Raw genomic sequence first — 12,969 nt, forward strand, 5'->3', positions numbered from 1 at the left:
AAGAAAATCATAAAGATTAAAAAGTGATCAATGAAACTATTTGCCTATGACAAATTTCCAACGAAAGCCTGCCCCAACGAAATGAAACACCTCAAAACTTCACTCAGTATTAGAGAAATGAAAATTAACGATCCCAAAGAGGTCACTGCACAGTCAACAAATAATATAAAATCAAATGTTAGGACAGATGCACAGAAGTGGTTGCTCATAATGGTAGTGCATGTGAAATGGCAGACACGTCAAAACGAAACCAAAAACGAATTTACCATTGTACTCTGGGGCATTTTCCACAGAGAAATGAAAACCACAACTGCAGAGAAGTCTGTACTCAAATGCTATGGCATCCTTATCCATAATTGCCCCAACGGGACACAGTCTAGTCATTTAACTTGTCCTTTAGCCAGTGAGTGGTAAAATCAATTGTTGTATACACGACATAGAATATACTCAGTGAACAAGAGGAACAAACAGTTAATGTACATTACAGTTTAGATGGATCACAAGAACATTATGCTGAGTGAAAAAGCCAAACTTGAGATTACATATTAATTCTATTTATGTAAAATGTTTGAAATGACAAAATTCTAGAAATGGAGAACAAATTACCAAGAAGCTGAGGCATCCTGGCCTACTTAGCAAGATCCTCACACACACACACACACACACACACACACACACACACACACACACACACACACACACACAGACAAAAGCAGAACAAAACAACAAGGTAACAAAGGGCCAAGCATTGTAGCTCTAGTCTCAGCATTCAGGAGGCAGAGGCAGGGGGATCTTTGAGAGTTTAAAATCAGCCTGGTTTACAAAGTGAGTCCCAGGCCAGCCAGGACTACAGAATGAGACCCTGTTTCATAAAAACCAACCCAAAATAATACAAAACAAAAAGTCAAATGGCACAGCAGCTGCCATGGGCCAGAAGATCTGAGAGCCCATGGCCCAACCAACTCTACACAGATTATGTTCTTACTTAGCACACAGAACACTAGGGACTCTGTTGTTTGTTTTTCTGCCTAAGCTAAGGCGAGACAAGTCTACCTCCTCTTTCCCTTCAATCAGCTATGATATGAGAAGGCATCTATTTCCCTTATGGGTTTTCACTTGTAGAAATCAGTCCTGATTTCAAGAACTACCAACTCCTAAAGCAGAAGTTCTTATAGAATTTCCTGGAAGACTATTCCTTGCAAGAACAAATGTCATTTTGGTAGTGGCTAAAGACAGCCTACTCTACTGTCTGGACACAGAAAGGCCAAGGCAAAGAGGAGTTAGCCAGGGTTACACTCTTAGCTAGCCAGCAAGCACACCGAGGGGCACCAGCTCCTGCTTAGAAGAGGTGGTACTCAACGACTGTTAGAGGAGAATCAGATGGGAGGAAGTGGCTAGGAGCACCACAATGCAGGCTGGAAGCAGAGGGTGAGAAGGAGGCTAGTGCTGAAGAGCTGATCATAGTTAGTTCTCAGAGCCTGTGCTTCCATGAGATGGTTCTTCCTTCATGCATTACTAGGAACACAGCCCATGAGGTCAGGCTTTGATTCCAGCACCACAAAAGGCAAGGGAGAATATACACATAGATATACACACAGACACAGACAGACAGACAGACACACACACACACTTCAAGTCTTAATAAAACAAGAAAATTAAAGTCTAAGAACTATGTTAGTTAGAATGAATTTAAAAATTAATGCAATGGGCACTTTTTAGGTGGATAAAAAAACTAAAAGATCAGCTCTGAAGAACACTGTTGGGACAGGTGCAGAAATCAGAATGTGGACTGCATATTAAACATTGCAACAGTGCTACATTCTTATATTTTTGGTTGTGAGCCTAGCCTTTAACGGCTAAGCTATCCCTCCAGCCCTGGTGCTACATTCTTAAGTGTGATAATTGTTTTAAAGTTAAGGAAGATGACATCCTTATAAGATTGCTAGTCTAAAGAGATGGCTTTAGTGGGGATCTTGAGGGAAGGGTAAAGTACTTGCCACTCAAGTGTGAGGACCCAAATTCAAATGCCCAGAACCCATATAACGCCAGATACAGTAGCATACACCTGCAATCCTAGTGATCCTGTGGCAAAATAGGAAGCAAAGGCAAAACCACGCTTGAAGCTTGTGGGCCACTAGCTGCAGAACAACAGAGACCCTGTCATAAGTGAGGACTTAAACTTGAGGCTGTCCTCTGACTTGCAAACACATATTGTAGAACATGCATGCCAGGTGGTGCTGGCGCACGCCTTTAATCCCAGCACTTGGGAAGCAGAGACAGGCGGATCTCTGTGAGTTCGAGGCCAGCCTGGGCTACAGAGTGAGTTCCAGGACAGGCTCCAAAGCTACACAGAGAAACCCTGTCTCGAAAACAAACAAACAAACAAACAAACAAAAAAGAACAGGCACACATGCAAGCTCACATGAACATACATCACACATGTGCACACACACACACTGTTGTTCCATGCTACAGTATTTAGGGATGAAACTACATAAAGCCTATAAATAATCCTCAGATGGTTCAAGAATAAAAAATACCATAATTTCTTATTGAGCAAAAACAGCAAAATATTAAAAACTGGTTAATCCACTGTGTGTTTTTGCAAACTGTCTCTCTTCTGTAGGTTACAAACTTTAAAAGTTTTCTCCCATAAGCTGGGAGAAAATATGTGGAGAGCATTTACCAGATAAAGGACTGTCACCTAAATTATACAACGAACTCTTAAAACTCAGTAAGAGAATGAACCACCTAAGTTGAAACTGAGCAAAACTGACCTGAACAGCCTCATTAAAGAAGAACTACAGAGAGAAATCAGCCTAAGAAAGACGATCCATATCCTGTCCCCAAAGAGCTGCACTTGGTACAGGGAGACACACTGCTGCACTGCCGAATGCTGACCAGGGTGTGGCAGTGCAGACTCCCTCAGTCACTGCAGCAGGCACGCAGAGCAGTCCAGCCGCATCAGAAAACACCCTGTGTGGACTCCTTTTCCAACCACAACCTCACGGAAGAGGTGACACTATGGAGCCGGCAACAGGATCGATGTTGCTCAGGGACAGTGTGGGAGGGGGAATGAACAGGCAGAACACAAAGGATGCTTACAGTGTGAAACAGTGCCATCTAACACTAAAACCCTGAGTGTGCCCACACTCACATAACGTACAACACTAACAGTGAACCCCAACGTAGAGGTGCTGTGCCCAGGTCGGTCTAGGGCTTGTAACAGATAAACTCTGGCACCAGAGGATGATGGGAACAGTGGGCAGCTGGGAACTAACTTTGGGCTCTAAAATGTTTATTTGGGAACAAAAGCTGGGAGCGGAGAGAAGACTTGATTAAGCATGCTTTCTCTAAGGAACCTATTCTTTTTTTTTTTTTTTTTTGTTTTGTTTTTCGAGACAGGGTTTCTCTGTGTAGCTTTGCGCCTTTCCTGGAACTCGCTTTGGAGACCAGGCTGGCCTCGAACTCACAGAGATCCGCCTGCCTCTGCCTCCCAAGTGCTGGGATTAAAGGCGTGCGCCACCACCGCCCGGCAGGAACCTATTCTTTTTTAGAATGTATTTGTGTGTGTAGTGTGTGTGTGTGTGTGTGTGAGCGCGCGCACGCGTGTGTGCATATGTGCGTATGTGTGCACGCGCGCACCATAGCACGTGTGTGGAGATCAGAGAACAACTCTCTCATGGATCTCTCCTGCCACCTGTGGGATTCAGGGTCAGAACTCAGGCTGTCATGCCTGTGCACAAGCACCTCTACCGGAAAGTGTCACTGCTACCCACGGAGGCACTTGCTGGCCCCCTGAGGACCTATTCTTGACTGAAGCAGTTAGTCTAGACCCAAGTGTGGAGCCACTGCAGCATCTGTGGACTCCTGAATGCATCATTTTACTTCATGGGACATTTTCTATGTAGCCTTGTCTTCAAACAAACAAGAAGAGAACAGAGAACTGACCATGCCTAGGACGCGAGCTCTTTAGTCAACCATACTTGTTCTCTGGGCACTTCCATACCATTCCTCATTTCTCGCTACTGAGTCTCTCTGCCTTTTCTCATGGAAAAGACATCCTTTAGAAGTACCTGTGGAAATCACTCAGGTCTTCTGCATCAATATAATCATCTAAGTTCAGAGTCAAGTCTGCCACCTGCTGTGTGCCATGTTCCTAGAAAAGTGAAAACAGAAAATGAGAGACGGGGGTATAGTTCTCAGTTTACTGGTATACAGGGGAAGGTGGGCAAGGAATTGAGGTACCTGATGAATACATAACCATAACATGGAGCAACATAGAAAAGCAGCCCCAGCTAAGGGCAGGCATCCTGCTCATGAGGGGAACAACCGGGCTGCAGGAGTCACAGCATGGGCACTCTACACTGACAGTACTAATCAGTACCTAAGCCTGGAAGGGGGCAAGCAACAGTGGTTTCTAGAGGTTGCGGTACTGTTTTTGGAAGCCTAGCCTGGAACCTACTTCAATGAGCTATCTCAGTTCTTTTAATCCACTTAAATTAACCTGAAGGAATTAATTGTTTGCAACTAAGAAGCCAGTTCTTAGATAAGAACTGAATGTTCATCAGTAAGGGAAAGGACAGTGGAGTAATATATAGTAATGAAAGAGAATGGTGTCTATCTATCTGTGTTATGTAAAGACCTCTGAAACATATTGAGTAGAAAAAACCCAAGTATGAAAAATACAGCCAGATACTTCCATGAGCACATACAAACCACCAACACAAAATGGAACAGAAAGAAAGTCATCTACCTCAAGGTGCTCACAGTTCAGGGGCAAAATACCAGCATTAAAAGCAGAGCACAAATAAGAACATAAATGCAAGATGTTATGTGTACCAAATGGAAAATAAACAGGCTTGAGAGCTAGCACTTAAGACTTGTCTGGCAGGTAGGGGTGGATAGTCATGACTGAACTTTTTGAATAGATGAACATGAACACACACACACACACACAGAGGCACGGAGACAGACAGACAGACAGAGAGGAAGGGAGAGAGAGAGAAGCACTAAAGGAATGATGGAACAGTGGAGGTATGTATGTGTATGGTGAGATGATAGTCTCCAGAGCAATAAACATGAAATGTAAAGGGCCCAAGTCAGTAAAACCTCTTACTTAAGAAACTAAAAGAGCTGCTGGGACTATAATAGCTTTTATCTCCTGTGTTGTCACTGAGTGAGTATTGCTGTAGACAGGAAATCCCTTTTCTGTATAATACAGGCAGTAAACACCTTTATGTACAAAGCTTTTCTACATCTACTCTGGTTTCTTACCTCAGGAGAAAATGCCCAAAGTGGAATTACTAGATAAAGGCTTTGGGGACATTTCTGAATCCACTGTTGAAATGGGTTTCTAGACAGTCATCTGAATCCCACACCATCAGCAGACCCTGGGCTCAGACTCACCAGCACATTGATGATCATGCCGTTCTCCACAGAGACAGCTTTCAGAAGGAGTTTTTTGGCCCCATCCTTAGACTCATACCGGAGGACATACAGTTCTTTATTGCTGTTCCACGTAGCTGGCAGTAGTTCTGACTTCTTATCACTGGGACCTGGCTGAGAAGACACCAGGGTTGAGAAGAGAAAGACCCTGGCCTCAGAACACAGAACTATAAGGGACCATATTACCCTAACCTAATCCCATCCCTCACGTCATGGGTGTGTGTTCGGGGACACACAACAGGTTAGAGATCTGGGAACCGGTACTCTCACTCAGCTATCCAGCTGCCTTGAAAACACAGCACAGGAGGCGCCTGTCAGGAATCAACAGCCTTGAGCTAGGAATATAGCTAAGTAGCAGAGGGCTTGCCTAGCATTTGTGAGGACCATGTGCTAATTCCCAGAACGACCAAAACTTAAAATCAAAATAACTACAGCCTTGGCTTAATAATCATCTATCATCCCGATAAGAATAAGACCAGTGTGAAATTCAAAGCAGTATACCCCACACTTCAGACCTTGGGCTATCTGTAATAGGATCATAAAATGCCTGAAAGCAAGATCCTAACAGAGACTCTCCAACCAACTGTAGTGGTCTGATAAAAAGCATGAACATACACCCCAAATGTAGCACACAAACAAGATTTAGAAGTTATAAAACAGACACCTATGTAGTCACCACTAGCATAGGAAATTCAGTGTCATCAGCCACTAAAAATTATCACTAAAGCCGTGTACCCCAAGGAATGTCTCTGTCCTCAAGAGCACCCAAAACTGTGGGTTTTTTTGTTTTCTTTTCTTTTCTTTTTGTTTTTTTCAAAACAGGGTTTCTCTGTGTAGTTTTTTTGGTGCCTGTCCTGGATCTCACTCTGTAAACCAGGCTGGCCTCGAACTCACAGAGATCTGCCTGGCTCTGTCTCTCGAGTGCTGGGATTAAAGGCGTGCACCACTTATTATTATTATTATTATTATTACTTTTAATCTTTTTTTTTTTTTTTTTTTTTTTTTTTAAGACAGGGTTTCTCTGTGTAGTTTTGGTGCCTGTCCTGGATCTCACTCATGTAAACAAGGCTGGCCTCGAACTCACAGAGATCTGCCTAGCTCTGCCTCCCCAGTGCTGGGATTAAAGGCGTGTGCCACCACCGCCCTATTATTACTTTACCTTCACACTGCATCACTATATGTGCAGTTATAAAAATATAGTGCTTCGAGGGCTGGAGATGTAGTTTGGCCTGGCTGCTCTTCTATAAGAACCGGTTTGAGCCCCAGCACCCACATGGAGTTACAGGTGCTTTCAACCACCTGTAACTCCAGACCCAATGGATCCAGCACCTTCTTTTGGCCTTAGTGGGTCCCAGACATGCACAAGGTGTACAAGCATACATGCAGACAAAACATTCCCACACATTGAGTTCCAAGGGTGTGCCTCTTCCTCTAAGTTCTGTGCCTGGCTTTTAGATGGGTCCTAGGAATGAGAACTCAGGAACTGGTGCTTACAAGGCAGGCACTTCGCTGATTGAACCATCTTCTTGACCCAACACTTGCCCATTTTACTCAACGTTGTTTTGAGAAGGTGATCCATGTAGATGTATTTTGTAGCTGATCTACATACACAACTGTACAGTATTCCATTAAATGAATATGCTGTGATTTACAAATTCACTGGCTGATGGACATTAGAAGTGCTTCTAATTGATTTCTTTTTCCTTTATAAACAATGCTGCGATGAACACACTGTTGTACACATTTGGCACACATGTGGTATGCCCAGAGGATGAACTTCTATAAGGTAAAAGCAAACTGTACACTAATAGCACTCTACTGTGGGATAATGCTCTTGTACATTGTAAAGACATGTCACTCGAATTGGTTTAATAAAATGCTGAGTGGCCAGTAGCCAGGCATGAAGTATAAGGTAGGGCAACAAAACTTAAGAATTCCGGGAAGAGGAAAGGTAGAGTCAGGAGTCGCCAGCCAGCCACAGAGAAAGCATGAACATGCCACACTCAGAAAAGGTACCAAGCTATGTGGCTAAACATAAATGAGAATTATGGGTTAATTTAAGTGTAAGAGCTACTCAGTGATAAGCCTGAGCTAATGGCCGAACAGTTATAATTAATACAAGCGTCTGTGTGGTAATTTGGGAAGCAGCTGCTTGGGAGTTGTTGACAGAATAGAAACTTCCACCTACAGCACTCAACTTGAAACAAGCGAGCTCCTGGTGCCACACACAGCTTGCAGCACTGCTATACTACTTGTTTGTTTTTGCCAGTCTGGTGGGCTGTAAAATGTATCTTTCTGTGTATTCATTGTAATAGTCTCCTATTTAATAATTCTAAGATTTCCTGGTCTTAGTTATAACTTTTACTGCTATAATAAATCACCATGACCAAAAGCCACTTGGGGGGGGGTTACTTACTTTATTATCTTATTTATTTTTCTACATCACTGTCTATCGTAGAAGGAAGTCAGGGTGGGAACTCAAGGCAGAACCCTGGGTGCAGGAACTGAAGCAGAAGCTATGGAGGAACACTGCCTATTGGCTTGCTCAGGTTACTTTTTTATACACCTCAGAACCACCTAAACAGTGAGCTGGACCCTCTCTCCTATATCAACCATTAGTAAAGAAAATGGCCTGTCTACAGACTTAGTTATTTTACAGAGGCATTTCCAAAATTTAGATTCCTCTTCCCATATAGCTCTAGCTTGTGTTAAGTTGACAAAACAAAACAAAACAAAACACTCAACCAACTAGGACATTCCCTTTCATACATTAAAGTATGAGACTAGTTCTTGAGTTATAGTAAAAACAGTGATTTCCAGTGGGGAAGCAAAGTTCTTCAGCTGGACCCCTATAAGAAACACAGTGCCAATGTGAGACAGCCATAACTTAAAGCTTATGAGCAGCCACAGATACTACAGCTAAAAGGAACCACAAATAACCAGCACATAAGGGGGTGCTGGGAAAACAATAAAAAGAGCAGCAAACAGTATAAAAGTTTCTTTTATTAAATTTACTATCAGAGAAGCACAGTTGAAATAATGAGATCTAGGTCACACGCGTCCATCAGCCCATGACTGTGAGTTTGACTGCGCTATAGAGTGACTTTCAGAGACTACTTGTGGGAATTTAAACTTACACAGGCCTCTGATACCATCCAGCTCAGGTTAGCCTAGGAGCCAAGACTCAAATGTCCTCCTAGAAACTGTGCAGACACATGGAAGACTTGATAAGCAATAGGGGGCTTCATCTTAGCCTGGGCTTGAGCAGCCAGAGCAGAGGGAAAATGCAAACTACTCTGACAGCGGTATACAACACGGCAATTAGAAAGAACACTCTAGATCTAATTACAGCATTCTAGAGCAAACTTTATATGTGTGTATGTGTGTTGGGAAAACAATGTGAGAGGCAGAGGACGAGGAGGAATTCCATGAAACACTGTCCTCTGGGACACATCATGGCCACTGTGCTCTTGAACTCACAGCAGATATAGTTACCTACGTAAGATTAAGTAACAAAATGAGCAGTACCCAGCAGGAAGCACAACTGGACTCTGCAGGTGATAAGGGGCGGGGGGGGGGGGTGTTGAGGAACATCTGAAGTAGGGATTTACAGGGAGAGTGGGGGGAACTGGAAAATGGTTTATGGTCCAGTATCATTTATGAAAAAAACTTTAGAAAGCACACATTTACAATGTCAACACAGAGCAACATGACTAGAAGCTGTGTTCATGAGAACGTGGTGGGAGGGAATGGGGCTAGAGATGGAGAACACTGACAAGGACAGTGTCCAGACATGAAGGACTGTACACGCAGGAACAGGGAAAGGCCACCCCTGGTGCTTGGAAATCCACTGGCAGAGGAGTCCTAATGAAACTTGGCTAGGTGGCGATCAAACTGCAGGCCTCAAGCAGAGTGACAGAGTGACGGGAAAACAAAAGTGAAACCACTCCCTTGCCTACAGCGGTGACTTCCGACAGTGTTGTGGATTTTAAGGGTTACTTTGGAAACTGGGGCCATATACCTTATCTGTGTTCTGTCAAGACCTTTGGCTTTCCTCTGCCTCTTCCATGTCCAGCATTTGACCCACCAGCACGCTCTCTTGGTATACAGATAACCTGTTCTGTTCCCCACCTCAACACCTTCGTTCCAGAGCAAGAGAGAATCGCTGGGGTCAGGTAAAGCTGATGCCTCACCATGGTAAGACTGGTGTTCCCCAGAAAACAGAAGTGGCACACACCCAACACATCATGTGGCCACCCTCTGCGCTCTGATAGAAAATATCAAGTGTCCCAGAAGGCCATGGTTGGCAAGTGACCAAGGCATGTTTGTATAATTTAACTCCCTCAGATGAAAACTCTAAGGCCCAAGAGGAGCAGAGACCTGTTAAAGGGCAGTGCAGGGCAGGCTGGAGTCCTAAGAAGGTAAGGGTAACTGCCATCTTAGGCGAAATCCTGAGGCTAGAAACCTCCTTTAATGGCCACTGAGCTCACCCCAGTGCCAATGGGCTAGAATGCAACCAACCAACCAACCAACCAAATAAAACCACACACACACAAACAGGCCATTTTCTCTTTCTTCATAATCTTCAGACTCCTACAACAGAAAGCCAAATTCCATGTCTATGGCCATTTCATGCCCCTGTCACTAAGTCACCTCACATAGCTACAGAGCTCTTACGGAGAGTAGCCCTGACCTCAATAAGGAGACCAAACCAATGTCAGATTGCTGTTCAAGTTAAGGGATCTGTTGGTCTTCAAATCAAATATTATATGCACAGCTCTACAGTGCTAGAGACGAAACCAAAGAGGAAGCGGACAATACAGCTTTCTATTTAACTGCTGAGTCCTATGACATAGTCAAGAACAGTACTGTGTTTCCCTATTCCCCACCGCGCCGCCCCCTCTAGAGGCAGGAGGTGGCTAGAGAGACAAAACAATTACCCTCGGAGTCTGGCAAGCATTACTGGTTTGCTGGCCCCAGGCTGGAAAATAAAATTCTCTACTAGATAAATCAACAGGAAAGATGCCTCTCAAATTCTTTTGGCTTCTACTCTGAATGAGAATACACCCATCCATCTGCAGTGAGTGGACAAGTGCAACCTGAGCCCTGAAAGGACTTTAGGAGAGGGGGCAGCAAGAAAAACTCAGCATGCTAGTCTGAAACCCAAACACTATGCCACCTCTAAGGGCATGCAGGATTTAGTACTGAGGTAGACAGAGGCTCAGCAGGCAATGCTTTCCAAACCCCCATCCCCCAGGCTCCTTGTCCTTTCAGAAGATGTTTGGATCCTGCATCTTCTAGTCCTGAGAAGCTATTTGAGGTTTGGGAGGGAACAGGGAGAGGAAAAAAAATCAATAAAAATGTTTGTGTATTGCTTCCTTCTGATGAGGATGAAGTGTGAAAGGGGTAGCGTGGTCTGAGTTCTTACTTTTTTTTTTTTTTTTTTTTTTTTTTTGGTTTTTCGAGACAGGGTTTCTCTGTGTAGCTTTGCGCCTTTCCTGGAACTCACTTGGTAGCCCAGGCTGGCCTCGAACTCACAGCGATCCGCCTGGCTCTGCCTCCCGAGTGCTGGGAGAGTTCTTACTTTTATAGGACAGACAGGAATAGAACACCAGCAGGGCCATGCTTGCTCAAGTGCTCAGGCTGTTCAAAGTGTGTTGAAGGAGGAGACTTTAAAGCTGTGTTGGAGAGAAAATGCACTGAGTCTCTAAAGTTTATCTAAGAAGCTAAAAATACGTAGGGGTTTGGGAACTGATGCAGTGAGAAATGAGAGAAAGATTAAAATCCCTCTGTAAGATCCAGGGGGTGAGGGGACCGCCTTTCTGGAACTGGTCTGAATTTTGAGTGCCAAGACAGTAACAAAGAGGGCCAAGCCTGGAGTTCCTGAGTCCCCAAGAATGTATATGTGGGATTGTGGCTGGGAGGAGGTTTCTCTGATGGAGCACGTGAGAAATGAAGGGGCAGTAAGGGGACCAGGGCCAGTTTACCCAAAAACCTGCCATACAGGTAGATTTGAGGGTCATGAGGAAGGGGCAGAGAAAAGGAGAAGGCTAGGACAGAGAATCAGTGATGTATACTGGTCCCATATCGGGCCTCGATGGGGATATCACCAAAGCCCCATCAGTTAAAGAGGCAGAACCTGGAGATGGGAGAGTAGATGGGAATTCTGATGGAAAGAGCTAAGGGAAGAACGCTCACAACCAAGGTGTATGTGTGTAGGTGCTGGGTAGGTGCAGAACCTAGGTGCTGTTTCCAGAAGCCTGGGCTATAGATGAGTAGTGAGTGGGCTGAGGCTGGTCCATCGTGTTGAGTGGTGAAGAAGGGGTCCTAGAATATGGCTGAGTAGGTCAAAGTTCACAGCCACACCAGTGCTTGGGACCAGACGTCTGGGGGTTGACTTGAGTTGGGTGTGTAGCATTGAGTATTCCACGCCACGACTGTGTGATGAAGATGCTTTAGGGAAGTCGGGTGGATGAGGACTCTGAGGAAGCTACTAGTTAGTCTGTCTCGGCGTCAGATCCACACAACACGGCCTGAGCGCTGGGCTGTGCTGGGACGCCTTTCCGTTCTCGGGTTTACACACACGCTGTGCCAGCTGTTGACACCAGCGCCAGGCGCGCAAAAAGTGCGGCGTCAGAAGCCTGGGGCCCTAGCTTGGCAGAGTCAGGCGAGGCCTCGGGGCCTCTGGTTTCGGACTCCCCTCCACCCAGGCCGGCTCCGCAGCGTACCTGGTCGCCGGTGCCCAAGCCATAGTAGCCGTTTGTCACCACTTCCCAGTGCAGGAAGCAGACGAGCGCGTCCTGTGGGCAGCTGATGGCCGGCGCGGCCGACGCGAAGAGAACCTCCAAGCCCGCCATGGACGCTCGCGGCTTCTGTGGGGAAGGAAGAAAAAGAGCTGCCAGTGCAGCAAGCCGCTCCGCCCAGGAGGAGCGGGACTGCGAGCAGCGGCGACACCTAGAGCGCTCCTTTCGCTTTTAGCTCCGTCCGCACCTGCGCAGAAACACAGAAACCTGTGCCGGAAATAGCTCCTAGCTTTGTAGGCGCTCCGGGCTGGAACCGCCCGCACCGTGCTGGAAGGTTCCGCTAGGGAGCACGAAGGCGGGGACGCAGCTTCTCAAAGCCAGATTCTACTTCCGCCTTCAGCCCACCAACCGCTGAGCGTCTGTCAGGCAGTTCCTCCCTGGGAAGAGGCCACCTCGCTGCCAACTACAATAGACTTCTCATCGGCAAAGTGGAGTTTGTACTAGGCTGGGGAAGAACTTAAGCAGGCTGGCTTAGATGTTTTCATAGTAATTTATTAGCATGCCTGTAGTGCTTGCCTGGTAGCACCTTTTTTCTACATGCTAAACTTGGATGCATTTACTGAACTCTCTAGATTATGTCTTTCTTTAAAATTTTCATACATCTAGATTATATCTCATCTAATTTGTATTAGTGACAGTACTATACCACTTTCTAGATTTGGAAACTGTGTCACAGTCAGCCAGTAAGTGGTAGAGATACTCTGGAAAGCTGGTAACT

General features: G+C 45.3%; 1 protein-coding gene across 3 annotated transcripts in view; it reads right to left on the bottom strand.

Annotated features, from left to right (window-relative positions):
* The window catches only part of Psmf1 (proteasome inhibitor subunit 1), a 30,266-nt gene extending 17,809 nt beyond the window's left edge, over window positions 1-12,457 (bottom strand). The window contains exons 1-3 of one of the 3 annotated variants that reach the window (XM_052722561.1): window positions 12,177-12,457; window positions 5,410-5,562; window positions 4,077-4,159 (exon numbers count right to left, since the gene is read on the bottom strand). In XM_052722561.1, the coding sequence (XP_052578521.1) occupies window positions 4,077-4,159; window positions 5,410-5,562; window positions 12,177-12,305 (365 nt within the window). In that variant the 5' untranslated portion in view covers window positions 12,306-12,457. Of the gene's footprint in view, window positions 1-4,076; window positions 4,160-5,409; window positions 5,563-12,176 lie in introns of those variants that run through there. The other 2 variants (XM_052722562.1, XM_052722563.1) reach the window with 2 other exon arrangements.
* Window positions 12,458-12,969: the final 512 nt, after the last annotated feature.

This window comes from Peromyscus californicus, unplaced genomic scaffold, assembly GCF_007827085.1.
Source record: "Peromyscus californicus insignis strain IS unplaced genomic scaffold, ASM782708v3 Scaffold_7__1_contigs__length_154581171, whole genome shotgun sequence".
Taxonomy (NCBI): Eukaryota; Metazoa; Chordata; class Mammalia; order Rodentia; family Cricetidae; genus Peromyscus; species Peromyscus californicus.